The following is a 17,324-nucleotide window of genomic DNA, read 5'->3' as shown; positions in this document are numbered from 1 at the left end:
TCAGAAGTCCTTTTGTTTTTCTTAATAATATGAAAAATAATGCTAATGAGGTTATAAATGAATGACTTTGGATTTTATGGAAAATAAAAAAGTCTTTATCATTTAGAGAAGTTCATGATGGATGGTGCTATATATGTACATCTATATAATCTTTTATATGTTGTATATATGATCAATAATTTTTTTATTATATAAATAATATACTGTAGTTATTATTTATAGATAAAGTTCTCTTTAAAATTGGAGAAGAGTTCAACACATTATTATATATGCCGGTTAAAATGGATCCATAATAAAATTAGGTAAATCCTTTAATCAAATATTTTGGTTATAAAGAAATTCATGCCGGTTAAAATGAATCCATAATAAAATTAGGTAAAACCTTTAATCAAATATTCTGGTTATAAAGAAATTCATGACGGATTATGGATGATAATAATAATATGCATGTCTAAGCCTTTTAGAAAATTAGAATATAGAGAGAGATAGAGAAACAAGATGTTGGGTTTTGTGGAGTTTAGTTGTGTTTGATCTGGATGACGACCCGATCTGATCCGAAATGATGTTGCGTGGTTTTTAATAGGAGTTTTTTGAAGTTTAGTCTATGGAGTGAAGGTTTGGGCCAATAAGCCCAAGTTGTAGCGCTCATAGACAAGTCTCTTGGGGGTCTAGGGACTAGGGGCAACACCCTCGGGAAAAAAAAAAATTTGACTTATTTTGTAACCCATTGTAAATCCTGTGCGTATGATATCGAAACTGTTGTTTTGGTGATTAAGGTTTTTTGATGTAGTTTTTGGGAGAGAGAAAAACTGTACTGCTGTACTTTGTATTTTTTTTCTAATAATAGTGAAATCCTTGCAATTTCCTGAACATGGGTAAATTGCCGAACTACGTAAATACTGTCTTGTGCGTGTGATTATTTTTTCTTTGACATGTGTTTTTCTCTATTTTATTTCTCACAAGTTTGAGAATTTCGTGTTAATTCCCTACCCACAAGAAACTAAGATAAGAGAAGTATTTGAATAGTATTTTCAAGATGATTCTTTAACAAGTGGAGATAGAGGGCATGCATGTCTGGCACATGGTCTCTCTCAGCCGTGCATGCCTGCCAATTTTACTCCCAAATAAAACTGTGACTGATGACTCACCGAGTTCTAGGCTTCTTGCATAGAGTGTAAGCAAAATTTTACAATATATTTTGTCATCAACACCCTCTACAACTTGCACCTTTACAACCACACCATTCTTTTTTTTTTTCTTTTTCGTTTCACCATGTATCTTCTTTTCATTGTTTTTGTGATTTTCCTAGTTAGTGTTCTGAAATTCGTATACTCATTCATATGGGTCCCATGGAAAATTGAAAATCACTTCCGAAATCAAGGCATTAGAGGCCCTGGCTACCGTCTGATCTTCGGGAACACAGCTGAGACCAAACAGTTGTATGCTAACGCTGTATCAAAGCCAATTTCGTTTGACCACCATGATGTCCTTCATCGTGTGATTCCTTTTTACTACAGGTGGTCTGTCATGTACGGGAAAACTTTCCTGCACTGGTTCGGGTCAAAACCAAGGCTGGCGATATCCGACCCGAACATGATTAAGGAAGTTCTTGCCAACTCAGATGGATCTTTTGAAAAGTTGAGGCTGAACCCAGTGGCTAAGCTGCTCTTTGGGAAAGGACTTGTTGTGCTTAGTGGTCAAGAATGGGCTATCCATAGAAGGATTGCAAACCGGGCCTTTAACATGGAACGGGTTAAGGTGACCTCTTTTTATTCTTCCAACCCAAAATGATAAAATTTAGATACAGACCATTAGGTGCATTCAGTTTTTCAATTGAATTCAAATATGTTGTTAGAAATTTAATTGTCATTGAAAAGGATAACAATATTTGTGACTTACGAGTGAATGCAACAAATTGAAAAACCTTGTATGCTGTATTTAAAGTACTTTATTAAAGTTTTAGTGTTTTACTCTTTTATCTATACAAAAATGAGATTGTGATCTCACCATTTTATAAAAACCTTTCACCTCATTTTTATAGAAAAAGTATGATATAGTCACAAGATAGAATAAAGAAGTAAATAAATAATAATAATAGTAATAAAAACTGCCCTTCTCAAATTGATGTAACTATCCAATTTTCAATATAATTTTTTTTATATAGAATTAAAAAAAAATGATATTCTACTTTTAGCTTGAAATTGACCGGTTAATTTATAGAAGAAGAAATCTTTACATAATGATAAAAAATAATTATTATGGAATGAACGCTGTGAATTAAAATTTTAAAATTTTATTGTATCCATTCATGAAAAAAAAAATTATTTTTTACTTGTTTCTCAAATAGAGGAAAATTGTCATTAGACCTTTTTTTGGGGGGCTGAATTATTAAACATGTCAGTAGTGACCAATCTTACCTCATGTCTATTTTTTAACCACTCACAGAGTTGGGTACCAGAAATTGTGAATAGTACTGCAAATATGCTCAATAAGTGGGACAACAATAGAGGAGGGATGGACGAGTTTGAAATGGATATGCACAAAGAGATTCATGAATTGTCAGCAGATATCATATCAAGAACAGCTTTTGGAAGCAGCTATGAAGAGGGAAAGCGCATTTTCAGCTTACAAGAGCAGCAAATACATCTTTTCCTTCAGACATTCACAAGTTTATACATTCCTGGGTTTAGGTAACATATTATTAAAGTTACGATACAATTTATATATATATATATATATACATACCTAACAATATATTACACGATATAAAGGATAGGTTATCTTTTTATGGATTTTCTAACATTACAATATTGCTTAATCTTCACATGACATTTTATTGTTCAGATTGGATTGGTCTTATTAAGTATTACATACAAGTGTGTGTTTTATCCATGCACAATTAATGTATAATTTGTATATAATACATTGCTCTAAGTTCAACCAATAAGTCTAGATGCATATCAAATTGTGAAATTTTTGTGTGTCAATAAAATTGTTGTAGATCTACTCATGAATTGGAAAATTTGTTCTATCACTGCAACTTTTTCTTTTTTTTAATGGTTGTGATATGTCATATAGAAGTACGAGTAATGCTAGAGAAACAAATTTTTTTTACAAAAATTTTTACAAACTGTTGATGTAGTGAGTGGTTATTGGTAAATGAAAAAGTAATGTTAATGATGGACCTAGATAAAAACCAATAAGAAGTAGGCAACATCACTAGTTTGTAAAAATATTGTAAAATAGTTTGTGGCGGTAGTATTACTCATAGAAATACTGTGTTTTGTGCATGAAAACTATGACTTTTTGTCAGTTCCATTATTTTGAGATTGCCTACCAAAGTATAAACGGTGAATTCTATTAAGGAAGCAATAATAATAATAAAAATTAATGCGATTTTGACACGTCTTAGGACATATCTTTTAAGGTAATAACCGCCTCCACTTAAAAGAATTTGATATCGAGTTTAAGAAATTCATCTCCATAATACAACAAATCAAAAACTACAAACAACATTAATTTTGAAGTTTCTTTCAAAGAGTATATCTTATAAAAACTATGTATTTAAGTAAAACGATGAAAGAAATGAAAGTTACTGGGCTTATGATTGAATGTATCTTATCTTATTATAACAAAATAAAAAATCACCATCCAAAAGTATTGCACGCGGTGTGTATAGTACAGAGCCACATTTCCATATATTCTCCTAATTAATTATTTTATTTGTTGATGTTTGTTATAGGTCCAGATGATTTTTCAATTGAATATTTGGCTTCTTATAAAATCTATAGGTTTTTGCCTACTAAGATGAACAGAGAAAGGTGGAGACTAGATAAGGAAACTCGTGACTCTATAAGGATGTTGATTGAGACAAACAAAAATGCAAGTGAAGATTCTAGAAATTTGCTTGGTCTATTTTTGTCTTCTTATAAGAATCAAGATGGTGAAGAAGAAAAATTAGGAATTGAGGAAATCATAGATGAATGCAAGACCTTTTACTTAGTGGGAAAGGAAACAACTGCAAACCTTATAACTTGGGCAATTCTACTTTTAGCATTGCATCAGGAATGGCAAAGCAGGGCAAGGGAAGAAGTGGCTCACATCTTCGATGACAATGGATTTCTAGTTGCAGAAAAATTAAATGACCTTAAAATTGTAAGTTCAATTTCTTACTGACTTGTTAACTTTTAAAACCTTGTCTAGAGGAGTCGCAAGTTTTTTTCTTTCGGGGGAATTCAATCATATTTGTGTCAAATCAAGGAAATGTTTCTATTGATTTCACAGGGAAAATTTGTTGATTATATGGTAAGTTAATTTTAAAAGAAATAGAGTGAAGTGAAATAATTACTGAATTCTAATTGCAATGAATAGTCTCATCCTCATAGGGTTTTTGAACTATAGTTATTCACTGAGAATTTATTATATAGGATGGAAAAATAAAGAGGAGTACCAACAAAAATAACTTAACAATAATAAATCCAAGGCCCATTACCCAAAAGAATAAAAAGAATATATGACTGAAAAAAAATGCATCTATTTCATTCTATTGTAGTAACAGGTACTATACCTTTTTATGGAGTATTTTCTTACCCATTCACATACTTATTATTGCTTTGGCTTTTTTAACAGATGAGTATGATAATCAATGAAACACTTCGATTATATCCTTCGGTTGTGTTATTGTTGAGGCAAACAAGTAAGAGGGTTAAACTAGGGAATCTTGACATTCCTATTGACACGCAGCTTCATTTGGCCTTGATTGCTGCTCATCATGACACTCAGATATGGGGAAAAGATGCTAATGAGTTTAACCCATTTAGATTTTTGGAGCCTCGAAAGCATTTAGCTTCTTTCTGTCCATTTGGTTTGGGTCACAGAATCTGTGTAGGCCAAAATCTAGCTTTGTTTGAGGCCAAAATTGTATTAGCCATGATAATTCAACGTTTCTCCTTTGTTGTATCTCCAACCTACGTTCATGCCCCAATGTTGCTTTTAACCTTGCAGCCTCAATTTGGTGCGCAAATACTCCTAAGGAGGAGAATTTCAAGTTGAACATTTGTTTGAGACTTTTTTTGGGATTTTCTTTTTCTTAATAAGAGGGGTACCCCGGTGTATTTTAATTTGTATTTTTTTTAGCATCTAAAGACATTTATATTTTATGTTACTACTCCAACGCGTAAAAGATCATAGCATGCAAAAGAAGTGTTTGTTTTCTGACTAAGATCAAGTGCCATAACTGTTGAAAGAAACGAATTTATTTTCTCCAAAGGTATAATGTACGTTCAATTTATACATTTTTTTTTCATGAAATATACACAGTTTTGTACATTCAACTTGTATAATTTTCCTTTTGATTTCCCCCTCAAAAAAAAAAAAAACTTGTATAATTTTCATTCCAAAAAAAAAAAAAAAAAACCACTTGTATAATTTTCATGAAATGCTCACAAATGTGTAGATTGGATGTATACATTTTTTAAGGAAGTTATACAATTGTGTACAATCAATGCACACAATTTTCAAAAAATGTAGATAAATGTGTACATTCAATCGACACATTTTTCATTGAACGTAAAAGAATGTGTACATTCAATGCACACAATTTTCAAAGAATGGAGAATGTATACATTTAATGTACATCATTTTCAAAGAATGTACACAATTGTGTATTTTCAAGGAATGTACACAATTTTATTCAATGTGAACAATTTTTAAAGAATTGACACAATTGTGTATCTTCAAGAAATGTACACAATTTTATACATTTAATGTACATAATTTCCAAAGTATGTACAAAAAATTTGTCACTCAACATAAACGTTTTTCAAAAAACACAATTTTGTATATTAAATTAAATGTACACATTTTTAAAGAAAGTACATATCTCATTACATTAACATACACAAATTTATTTTTTATGCATTATTTTATTCTATAAAAACTTGAAATTTTAATTATGAGGGCTGGTTTTGGTCCTTATACCCAAAGGGTGAAAGGATCTAGGCCCAAAGAGTCTAATACAATAAATTTGTAAAGAGTGTGATAGAAAACTAGGTTTCAATGAGTTGGGTAACAATTACAATGGATTCAGATGACAAGAAAGTAAAGATAGATTGGTTTTATCTAAATAAAATCGTCTTTGGCACAGTCCGAGAAGATCAATTCTTATATATATCTCTTAAATTTGATTACAGAAAGTTCTTATTGTTACAATGTTTTTCTCTCAATTCTCTGATCCCTATTCTTAGTGCATTCTTTCTCTTTTATACTACCTCATTTCTTTCATCTTCACCTTTCACGTGTAAATTAGATCGATCGCTGGTGTCAATCCTTGTCCTGTTAGCACCTTCCTGAAGTCTTTGGGAGTAGCTGTAAGCCTAAAAATTACTGTTTAGATATCACTTCTTCATTAATACGGCTAGAGAGTTAGTTACAAAGTATTCAATGCAGTGATAGCAGCTTTCTCTTAGATATTTCATAACTTCCCTTTGTCTCATGCTTCCATGATGTGCATCCTTATTAATATAAACTTTTAGAACGTTGTTCTGGATGGTAGACCACACCTTCTGACCTCTACTTTGCTTGACCTAGGAAGCAACCCTCCTCAGACCATCTTCTTGGACCATCATGACCAGATCCCTTCCTTTATTCACTAATACCAACCTCCATAACAACATTTACCTGTCTTTGAATCACTAAGCGTCCTCAGACCGGATCCTAGCCTAATATATACTACTGGCCTATCAATCTATCATCCCTACCTTAGTATTTCATTGGTAACAGCTATTGATTTTAAAATTTTGCACGGAAAGTTGTATACTTAAATTATATCCATTGAAAGACCAGACCAGATTTTTTTTTTCTTTTCCCGATTGCGTTCTTGCATAGTCAGCAAAACATATATTTTACGATTATATTTTTTCAACGCCTCCTCTACAATCGCTTTATGCAACTCCACCATTATTATACATTCACTTATCCACTAAAACTCTCTCTCTCTCTGAGATTTCATTTCACCATGCATCTTCTTTTTCTTCTACTTGTGATTTTCCTTGTCATCCTCTTGAAATTCATATACTCAGTCATATGGGTCCCTTGGAGAATTGAGAACCACTTCAAAAACCAAGGCATACGAGGCCCTGGGTACCGTTTGTTCTTCGGGAACACAGCTGAGATCAAACATATGTACGCTGAAGCTCTATCAAAGCCAGTCCCGTTGGACAACCACGATGTTCTTCACCGTGTGTCTCCATTTTACTACAGGTGGTCAGCCATGTACGGGAAGACTTTCTTGTACTGGTTTGGGTCAAAACCAAGGCTTGCAATGTCTGACCCAGACATGATTAAGGAAGTTGTTATGAACTCAGATGGGTCCTTTGGAAAGATCCAGATGAATCCCTTGGCTAAGCTGCTATTTGGGGAAGGACTTGTTCAGCTTAGTGGTCAGAAATGGGCTGTTCATAGAAGAATCACAAACCAGGCCTTCAACATGGAGCGTGTTAAGGTGAACTTGTTCACTTTCTTGACTTTTTTTAGATGTACGTATATTGATAGAATTATATGGTTAAACGGTTAAATTTACCGTTTCTCAGTAGTTAAAACTTTCGGGAAAATTGATGTTTTAATATGGTATCAGAACTCAGAACCTTCCATTTAAAGTCCCAAGCGTTGAGCGGCACCTATTAAAAGGTAGTTTGAATCCACATGTGAGGGGGTGCGTTAGAATTATGTGTTTAAATGAATTAAATTCACCATTTCCCAAAAAGCTTATTCGATTGAGAGAATTGGTAATTGAACATATATACACTGTTATAAGTATGTATGTGGGTGTGTGTATACTGTTTCTAATATGAAGACACAATAGAAGCATCTATAAAATGCATAACTTCTTTTTTCATCTAGATATTGTTTTAAGCTCAGCTTTCATATATTTTATAGTTATAATAAGATATGATTATATGAAATTTGTTAGCAAATGAATGAAAGAATAAGATCCCAATGATATAAACTTATGCTGACTTGTTAAAAATGAAGGAAATGTATAATACAGATGTGGAATTTAATCATAGCCTCTGTTTTTCTCTTCCTTGGAAAAATTCAGTGACCTCTTCTCTCTATAAAGATCATTCACATCATTTTTACAGAGAGAGTATTATATGAGTCACAAGCCAATAGGTGGCTCTCTTTTTTTTACCGGAACAACATACTGGAAATTGTCATAATTGCTCTTCAAATTATCATCTAATTTTGGCCTCAAATTGTCCGATATATAAAAGGAATTTAATTGCCTCTCCCTCTATTTATTCTATCTGATCCTCTCAGTTGTACAGATATAGTGTCATTGCCTACAAAACCAAAAAAGACAGTTTCCTTGTATAATTTTCCCTCCACCTAAGCTGCACAAGAAATATGCCCAAAGCCAATCCTAGTGCGTGCGTGCTTGTACTTTATACCTCTGTTCCAAATATAAGAATATCATATTCAAGAGAATAAAAATTTGTATCAAAGGTGTTAAGAGTATTGTGGTTCAATGGTATTGCTTAATTCTCTTAAAGAGGAAAACCTAGTTTAAAACCCCCTTAGTGACTTGGTGACTTTCTTTGATAATTTGATAGTTAGTAGATACAACAATGGGGAGAAGGGATTCGAACGTTGGTTCTCCTAAAAAGGAGAGTAGAGTATACCACTAAGGTACAAGGTTCTTGGCAAAAACCCCTTAATGATTTGTTATCCCTGTCTGGCTGTTACAAGAGATATGCACAGGACACCTAAATTATGTGCCAATTTAATTCTACAAGGTAAAAATTGAGGAAAATAGCTTTTACTTCTGGATTTGTATAGATTTTTTCCCTTTTTTATAAAAAAATTTATGAGATTGTGGAAAATTGTCATTAGACTTCTATTTTTGGCTCATTCATTAGACATGTTAGTTGTGACAATCTGACCTCAGGCCTTTTTTTAATTTCTCAGTGTTGGGTACCAGAAATTGTGGCTAGTATTGCAAAGATGTTCAATAAGTGGGACGAAAATAGAGGAGGGAGAGATGAGTTTGAGATGGATGTGCATAAAGAGCTTCATGAACTCTCAGCGGACATCATATCAAGAACAGCTTTCGGGAGCAATTATGAAGAAGGAAGGCGCATTTTCAACTTACAAGAGCAGCAAATATATCTTTTCTCCCAGGCGATCAGAAGTGTATATATTCCTGGTTTCAGGTAACATATTGTTCCAATATCCAAGTTCCAACCTCTAGTGTAACTTCCTTTTATTGGTTGTTGTGAATCTTGTGATGTATGCCATATATAATTATTGTGGGTTTATGACTGATGACTCATACTTTTTTGTCAATTCTATTAACTCTAATAACCGAAAGTGTAAACAGGAAATTCATATTACTAGCGTAGGCAATTCTTTTCCTCTGTCTTGGTTAACTATTTTCTTATTGATTGGATCCTAGCTTTGCTTATTACAATGTTATGGCTTTAATTCAATGGAACATGGGCTTCATCATTTTGAAATAGGCCAAATGAGTTTTCATAAAGTCTTTATCTTCTTATTATAGGTCCACTGATGTGTTTCAATTGATTCTTTGGTTTCTTATAAATGCATAGGTTTTTGCCTACCAAGATGAACAAAGAAAGGTGGAGACTAGATAAGGAAACTCGTGACTCTATAAGAATGCTAATTGAGACGAACAAACATGCAAGAGAAGATTCAAGAAATCTTCTTGGTCTATTTTTGTCTTCATATAAAAATCAAGATGGTGAAGAAGAAAGATTAGGGATTGAGGAAACCATTGATGAATGCAAGACCTTTTACTTTGCAGGAAAGGAAACAACTGCTAACCTTCTAACTTGGGCAATTTTTCTTTTAGCATTGCACCAAGAGTGGCAAAGTAGAGCACGGGAAGAAGTGGTTGGCATATTCGGTGACAATGGGCTTCCTGTTGCAGAGAAATTAAACGAACTTAAAATTGTAAGTTCAATTTCTTACTTACCCTGCTTTAGAGGAGTTGCAATTTTCATTCATATATCAATCACATTTGTGCCAAGGGCAAGGAAAACTTTCTATTGTTATCTCAGTGAAAATTTATAGCACAATCCTTCCCAGATTAACAATAATTATCCTTTTAAAAAAAAAGCACTTATGTAATTTCAACAATCAATTTATGTCAATTATTCCTTATTCATTCACATACTTATTATTATTGCTTTACATTTTTTGACAGGTGAGCATGATAATTAATGAAACACTTAGACTCTATTCTCCGGCACCAATGTTGTCAAGGCAAACATGTAAGAAGGTTAAGCTAGGGGGCCTTGATGTTCCTGCTAACACACAACTCTATTTCTCCTTGACTGCAGTCCATCATGACATCGAGATATGGGGAAAAGATGCTAACGAGTTCAATCCATTTAGATTTATGGATTCCCGAAGACATTTAGCTTCTTTTTGCCCATTTGGTTTGGGTCCCAGAATCTGCGTAGGTCAAAATCTAGCTATGGTTGAGACCAAAATAATCTTAGCCATGATAATTCAACACTTCTCTTTTGTGGTATCACCAACCTATGTTCATGACCCAATGTTGCTTGTAACCTTGCAGCCTCGACATGGTGTCCAAATACTCATGAGGAGGAGAAGCTGAACATTTGTTTGGGACTCTTTTTTAAGAGGGGTGTGCTTCAATTTGTATGCTAATGCTTATGTTTTATATTACTATTCATATGCATAAAAGATCATAGCATGCAAAAGAAGTATCTGTTTTATGGCTAAGATCAAGTGAAGTAACCATTGAAAGAAACAATTTTAGTTTCTTCTCTGAGGCCTTGTTTTTCTTCTAGGGGTTGCCGATGGAAGCTTTTTTCTTGTTGTACAAGGCACATGGTTGGTAAGCCCCTAGGGTGGGCTATGGATTTAGGGTGGTCTAGAAAGAAAAAATAAATAAAACAAAGAAGGATGGCAAGTGAGAATAGAGGTGGAAGAGATTATCAATGACGGAAGAGGAGGATGAGGACGTCAAGTAAAAGAGGATAATATGAAGGAAACAATGAAAATAGGAAAACTCTGCATCATAGGAAAACTTTTAAAGAACAAGGCATTCCGTGCAGAGCCATTGAAGAGAACAATACATCTATGTAACTGAGGACCAAAATTGCAGATGACAAACCAAGGTCATTTATCAAGAATCAAGTGGTGCTCTAGGGCTATGACAGGAGATTTAGGCCTCAGCTTCTCCGAGTTAGCTTCTAAGGTCTAAAATGATCCAAAATCGTATTTCAAAAGCAAGATTTCAACTTATGCAAATTGCCACATTAACATCTTTGAGTCAACGCAAAACATTATATAATCATGTTTTTAAGACATGATTTCAAGGGTTAAAATCGTGTTTCCAAAACATTATTTTAGATAAAAGGGCTAATTTCACAAATAATTTTTGTTTTGACAAATTCACTATTTTGCATAAATCCTGAAAACATAGGAGCGATGAAAATTAAAATTTGTTCCTAATTTTTCTTAGACTTGGATATTTCCCCTTCTTGTCATTTTCACAAGCAACTAATATGCTTCTTAGAGACCGAGAAAGAAAATAGTGTACCTCACTAATAAAAGCACATCCAAGTCCAACATAACTCGAGCAAAAAGGTATAATAATCCGATATCCGACGACCCCCGAGTGTAGAAAAACCATGCCGCACCTCCATGAATTTCTTGGTCCCTCCCAGACCCCGCAATTGTACCCAAGTTATAGTTCACCAAATCTATAACCAAAAAGTGTTACCAATTTGAAGTTTCAATAATCAGCCAATCACATATAAATTCAGAAAAAAAAATTGTCACCAGATACAAAATCACAAGCTGTTTGAAATTCTGCCTAGCGAGCCAAAAAAGAAAAAACAAACAACCACCAAGCTTTTTACTTTTTAGCCCATATAATTAATATAGGTTATATTATATTGAAAATTTGAAAGACCAGGTCATGACATTGCCAATGTACCAGTCCACTTCGTTCAGCAAAACATATTTTATTTCAACACCCTCTATGTCTATGATCACTGATCGCTAAGCAACTCCACCATTATCATACATTCCCTAAAACTCTCTCTCTCTCTCATATCACTATGCATCTTCTTTTTCTTCTAGCTGTGATATTCTTCCTTGTCATACTTTTGAAACTCGTTTACTCGTTCATATGGGTCCCAAACAGAATTGAGAAACACTTCAAAAGACAAGGCATACGAGGCCCGGGCTACCGTCTGATCTCCGGGAGCACGGCTGAGATCCAAAGTATTTTCGCTGAAGCTCTATCAAAGCCAATCCCATTGGGCCACGACATCATTAACCGTGTGGCTCCTTTTTACTACAAATGGTCAGTCATGTACGGTAAGAACTTCTTGTTGTGGTTCGGGTCAACGCCAAGGCTGGCAATATTCGACCCGGACTTGGTTAAAGAAATCCTTACAAAGTCAGGTGGGTCCTTTGAAAAGATCAGTTTGAACCCCTTTGCTAGGCCACTCTTTGGCAAGGATGTCAATATCGTATCGGAGGCCGTATCGGTTTGACTACTGGTACGATATATTTCGGATACTGGTCAATACCGATGTACCGTTTCGGGTTTGCCGTTATTTTTTATATTTATAAATATATATATATATATATATATTATAATAAATATAAAAGTTTAACATAAAACATTTCCTCAATTCAGAACTAATTATTCATGGTTTTAAACTTTAGTATCAATTAAAAGGGAAAAAAATAAAATAGAAAGCTTAAAAGTTACCATTGCATACTAAGAAAACAAATAATACTAATAAGTTAATGCAAATAAGTTACCATTCTTTCTTAACAAAAATTCAAAAATTACAAAACTTAAAAATAAAAAAAAAATAAAAAACTTTTTTCTGTACCGGTCGGTATTGCCTGAAATTGGCCAGTACGGCCGGTATTTTTTCCGGTACGAAACAGGGGGGTCGAGCATACCGGATTACTGGCCGGTACGGTATATTCCGGCTGGTACGGTACGAAATTGACAGCATTGCTCTTTGGTCAAGGACTTGCTGGGCTTAGTGGTCAAAAATGGGCTATCCATAGAAGAATCGCAAACCAAGCCTTCAATATGGAGCAGGTTAAGGTAACCTTTTTTATTCACACAAAAAAAAGAGATTGTGGAACAAGTTTGATAGATACAAATTTCTAATTGGACAAAGTTTTTGGTACCACCTTCACTAAAAAAAAAAATTAATATTATTAAATATTTTTAATTATTGGATTGTATATTATTTACATTCTTATATCAAATTTCGTATTAATAAAATATTATTTATTATTCGATTCATAAATATATTTTTCATGTGTAATTTTAGATTATAAAAACTTCAAATTTAAATATTTGATAGATGACATAGTTATTGATATTTTTTATTTTTTGAAAATTTTTCAAGCACAAGCAATATAAGAAGAAAATTTAATTCAATTACAGATTTGTCAAAATTCACATCCAATAAAAAGATCTTTGTCCTCTATCATTAGTCGTGACCATTCTTTTTTTAAAATTTAATTTTACAGTGTTGGGTACCAGAGATTGTGGCTAGTACTGCAAAGATGATCAATAAGTGGGATGAAATTAGAGGAGATAGTGACGAGTTTGAGATGGATGTGCACAAAGAGTTTCATGAACTCTCAGCAGATGTTATATCAAGAACAGCTTTTGGAAGCAGTTTTGACGGGGGAGGCGCATTTTCAACTTGCAAGAGCGGCAAATAGTACTTTTCTCCAAGGTTATAGCAAATGTGTACATTCCTGTGTTCAGGTAAACATATTGAATATTTGAATTTGTTCCAACATCTAAATTTCAAACTCAGTGGAAAATCTGTGCACTATGCTATTGGTGTGACTTACTTTCTTGGTGGTTGTGGTTTGACATAAAGCAGCACTGTGGTTTATGATTGGTGACTCATGCTTTTTGTCTCAATTCCCTTAATTCTATGATTGCCTGCCGAAGTATAGACACGAAATTTTGTTAAGAATGAGGGTCAGTTTTGAAAGGGCAAAGCTTCTGTGCTCGTTGGATGACACATATGATGTGGATATCGTGTCACATCCATTGTAATATAGTATATGTCACGCAAGCCAAGCCCATTTTCAATGCTATTTTTTAAGGTGATAATTGCTTCACACAAAAGGCCAACAAAGTCATTCATTGCATATTCTAAGATGGAATCTTAGGAAATTCTCATTGGCTACGATAATGAAGAAAAATGAAAAGTTCCATTGGCTACGATCCAATCCATCACATATTATTCCAAGAAAATAAGAAATTACAATCCAAGTGCTTCACACTGGCTTGTATTCTGGAGCTACATGTTCATATATTCTCTTAATTATTTCATTTGTTAGTATTTGTGTGACTTATTATACCCACTAAAGAATTTGTTAGTATTTATGTGGACAAAGTCTATTAAACACTATCAAAAAAATAAAAGGTCTATTAAACACAAACTCACTTCCTTCCGCTTTTGTTCATAGTCTAAACTACATTTTTTTAACAAATTCATACTAGCATAGGTTGTTCCTCTCTGACTTGGTTAACTATTTCTCAATGATCGGATTACGGATTCACATTATCCCTGCTTTTGCTTATTACAATGATATATGACTTTAATTCAATGGAATTTGCAATTTGGACTTCATCCTTTTGAAATAGGCCGAATGAGTTTTGTTTTTGTATAGGATTTATCTTCTTGTTATAGGTCCAATGATGAGTTTCAACTGATTCTTTGGCTTCTTATAAATGCATAGGTTTTTGCCTACTAAGATGAACAAAGAAAGGTGGAGAATAGATAAGGAAACTCGTGACTCTATAAGGATGCTAATTGAGACAAACAAAAAGGCAAAAGAAGATTCAGGAAATCTTCTTGGTCTATTTTGTCTTCTTATAAGAATCAACATGGTGACGAAGAAAGATTAGGGATTGAGGAAATCATAGATGAATGCAAGACCTTTTACTTTGCTGGAAAGGAAACAACTGCTAACCTTTTAACTTGGGCAATTGTACTTCTAGCACTACATCAGGAATGGCAAAGCAAGGCACGAGAAGAAGTTGTTCACATCTTTGGTGAACATGGGATTCTAGTTGCAGAGAAATTAAACGATCTCAAAATTGTAAGATCAATTTCTTTCTGGCCTATCAACTTTCGAAACATCGTCTAGAGGAGTTGCAAGTTTTTTCTATTATGGAATTCAATCATATACTTTGTCATAATCAGAAAAAGGTTTATGTAGACATCATAAGGAAAATCAATAAGTTATATTACTATTTTCAAGTTACAAAGTATATTCTCATTCTTATTTTGTATCCATTGAGAATGAACTTCTTTTATTTACCGAGAATTTGCCTTGCCTTGTTTTTTAACAGGCGAACATGATAATCAATTGAAACACTTAAGACTATATCCTTCGGCTGTGACGGCGATAAGACAAACATGTAAGATGGTTAAGCTAGGGAACCTCGACATTCCTGCTAACACACAGCTTTATTTGGCCTTACATGCAATCCATCATGACACTGAGATATGGGGTGAAGATGCTAATAAGTTCAGCCCATTGAGATTTATGGAGCCTCGAAAGCATTTAGCTTCTTTTTGCCCATTTGGCTTGGGTCATAGAATCTGTGTAGGTCAAAATTTAGCTATGATTGAGGCGAAGATTGTCATAGCTATGGTAGTTCGACATTTCTCAATATGGTGCACAAATACAGCTGAGAAGGAGAATTTCAAGTTGAGTTTTGGTTAACTTATACAAATTACAAGTTCTAATGTTGAAATGTTTTCATTTCATCTCTAAAGTTTCAACTTTCTTCATATGTCACTCATGTTTCTAATGTAGTGATTCTATCCTTCTCTCTATCCAAACAATGCCATGATTAAATCCCATTAGTTTCTAATATCAAAACTATGTTGTTTATGGGGTTTAATAATATGTGATTATCATATCGACTACATTGGAAACATATTTAAATTAAAAGTCGGAAATGAAAAAAAAAAAAAAAATTGAAACTATGGGGATGAAAATTAAAAATTGATCGACGTTTGATGATGTAATTTGTGATTTTTTTTGGGCTTTTTTTTTTTTTTGAGAGAGGGTTGGGCTATTGTTTTAAAGAGTGGGTTTGTTGTAATTTGCATGTTAAAGCAATTTGGAAACGTTTATGTTTTATATTTTACTATTCCTATGCACAAAATACCATAGCGTGCAAAACTTATATACGAAAACTTGTTTTTTTTTGTTTTTTAGCAATCCATCAGAATCAAGAAAAAAATTGGAAACTGTGAATCAAGATGGATCTCTATCTTTATCAGTGTTGGAAATAGAAAATTGTCAAAATTAAATGTAAATTAAATGCTACATAACCTTGATATGTGCACTACAATATATATATATATATATATATATTTATTAAAATTAGACAAATTGTGTAACTATTGACAAAAGTATTTGATATTTCTAAACTTATCTTTAATCAATAATATTTAGACATTAGACAAGTACAAAAATCAACAATGATACAAAGCTAAGAATTATTATTTAAACTACAAGCTATAAAATGTAAGGACTACAAACCTTGCTTTGTTTTCCCTTTTATCACTTACAATAATTGTAAGGATAATTGCATCTATTGTAATTATATGAAGGAAAAAAAAAATACAAACACACTCCTTGAACTTTGGGGTAAAATTAAATTGACCCCAAGTTTGCAAACTTAAAGAGACTAATATAAAAACAATTAAACAACAATAAAATTTTAAGTTAAAAGTGTAATTTTGTCTTAGAGTTGGTTTCACTAGAACACCCACATTGGTGGAGCCATAAATTCAACAATATGGCTCCACAAAAAGCTACTTTATTTATTGGGAAATGCTAACGAGTACCCTTAGGCATTGGTTAAGAATCTATTTAAAGAAAGTTTTTATGGGAAAAGAAAAAAAAAACAATTAATATTTTGACAGCTTTTTTCATTTCTCATAAAAATGATGTTAAAACTTTCTTAAAATGGATTCTTAACCAATGCCCTAAGGGCACTAGTTAGCATGACCCTTATTTACTTTACCTTCTCACTTTACAATACACCTAATATCAATGAATCAATATTTTTAGCTATTTGATTAAAATAATAAAAAAATTTATTAAAAAGTAGTGTGAATACAACCAAAAGAAATTTTTTTATTATTAAAAAGCAATATGAACACAACAATTTATTTATTTATTTATTTTATATATGAGCTATAATGCATAGTCAAAAGTAGCTGTGTACCGTAGCTGTGGAGTCA

The 17,324-nt window shown here is 32.9% G+C and overlaps 2 protein-coding genes and 1 pseudogene across 2 annotated transcripts; all 3 read left to right on the top strand.

Annotated features, from left to right (window-relative positions):
* The first annotated feature begins 1,272 nt into the window (after window positions 1–1,272).
* On the top strand, window positions 1,273–5,065 carry LOC126712197 (cytochrome P450 734A1-like). The gene is made up of 4 exons (XM_050411425.1): window positions 1,273–1,758; window positions 2,446–2,690; window positions 3,792–4,155; window positions 4,630–5,065. Exons 1-4 carry the CDS (start codon window positions 1,273–1,275, stop codon window positions 5,050–5,052), a joined length of 1,518 nt encoding a protein of 505 aa, XP_050267382.1. The 3' UTR covers window positions 5,053–5,065.
* Window positions 5,066–6,911: 1,846 nt separating this feature from the next.
* On the top strand, window positions 6,912–10,751 carry LOC126712193 (cytochrome P450 734A1-like). The gene is made up of 4 exons (XM_050411419.1): window positions 6,912–7,501; window positions 8,968–9,212; window positions 9,609–9,972; window positions 10,226–10,751. Exons 1-4 carry the CDS (start codon window positions 6,944–6,946, stop codon window positions 10,640–10,642), a joined length of 1,584 nt encoding a protein of 527 aa, XP_050267376.1. The 5' UTR covers window positions 6,912–6,943; the 3' UTR covers window positions 10,643–10,751.
* Window positions 10,752–12,054: 1,303 nt separating this feature from the next.
* On the top strand, window positions 12,055–16,041 carry LOC126712202 (cytochrome P450 734A1-like; annotated as a pseudogene).
* The last annotated feature ends 1,283 nt before the right edge of the window (window positions 16,042–17,324 follow it).

Source organism: Quercus robur, chromosome 2 (assembly GCF_932294415.1).
Source record: "Quercus robur chromosome 2, dhQueRobu3.1, whole genome shotgun sequence".
Classification (NCBI taxonomy): Eukaryota; Viridiplantae; Streptophyta; class Magnoliopsida; order Fagales; family Fagaceae; genus Quercus; species Quercus robur.
The sequence above is the reverse complement of the archived record's forward strand: the minus strand, read 5'-3'. Positions and strand labels throughout refer to the sequence as shown.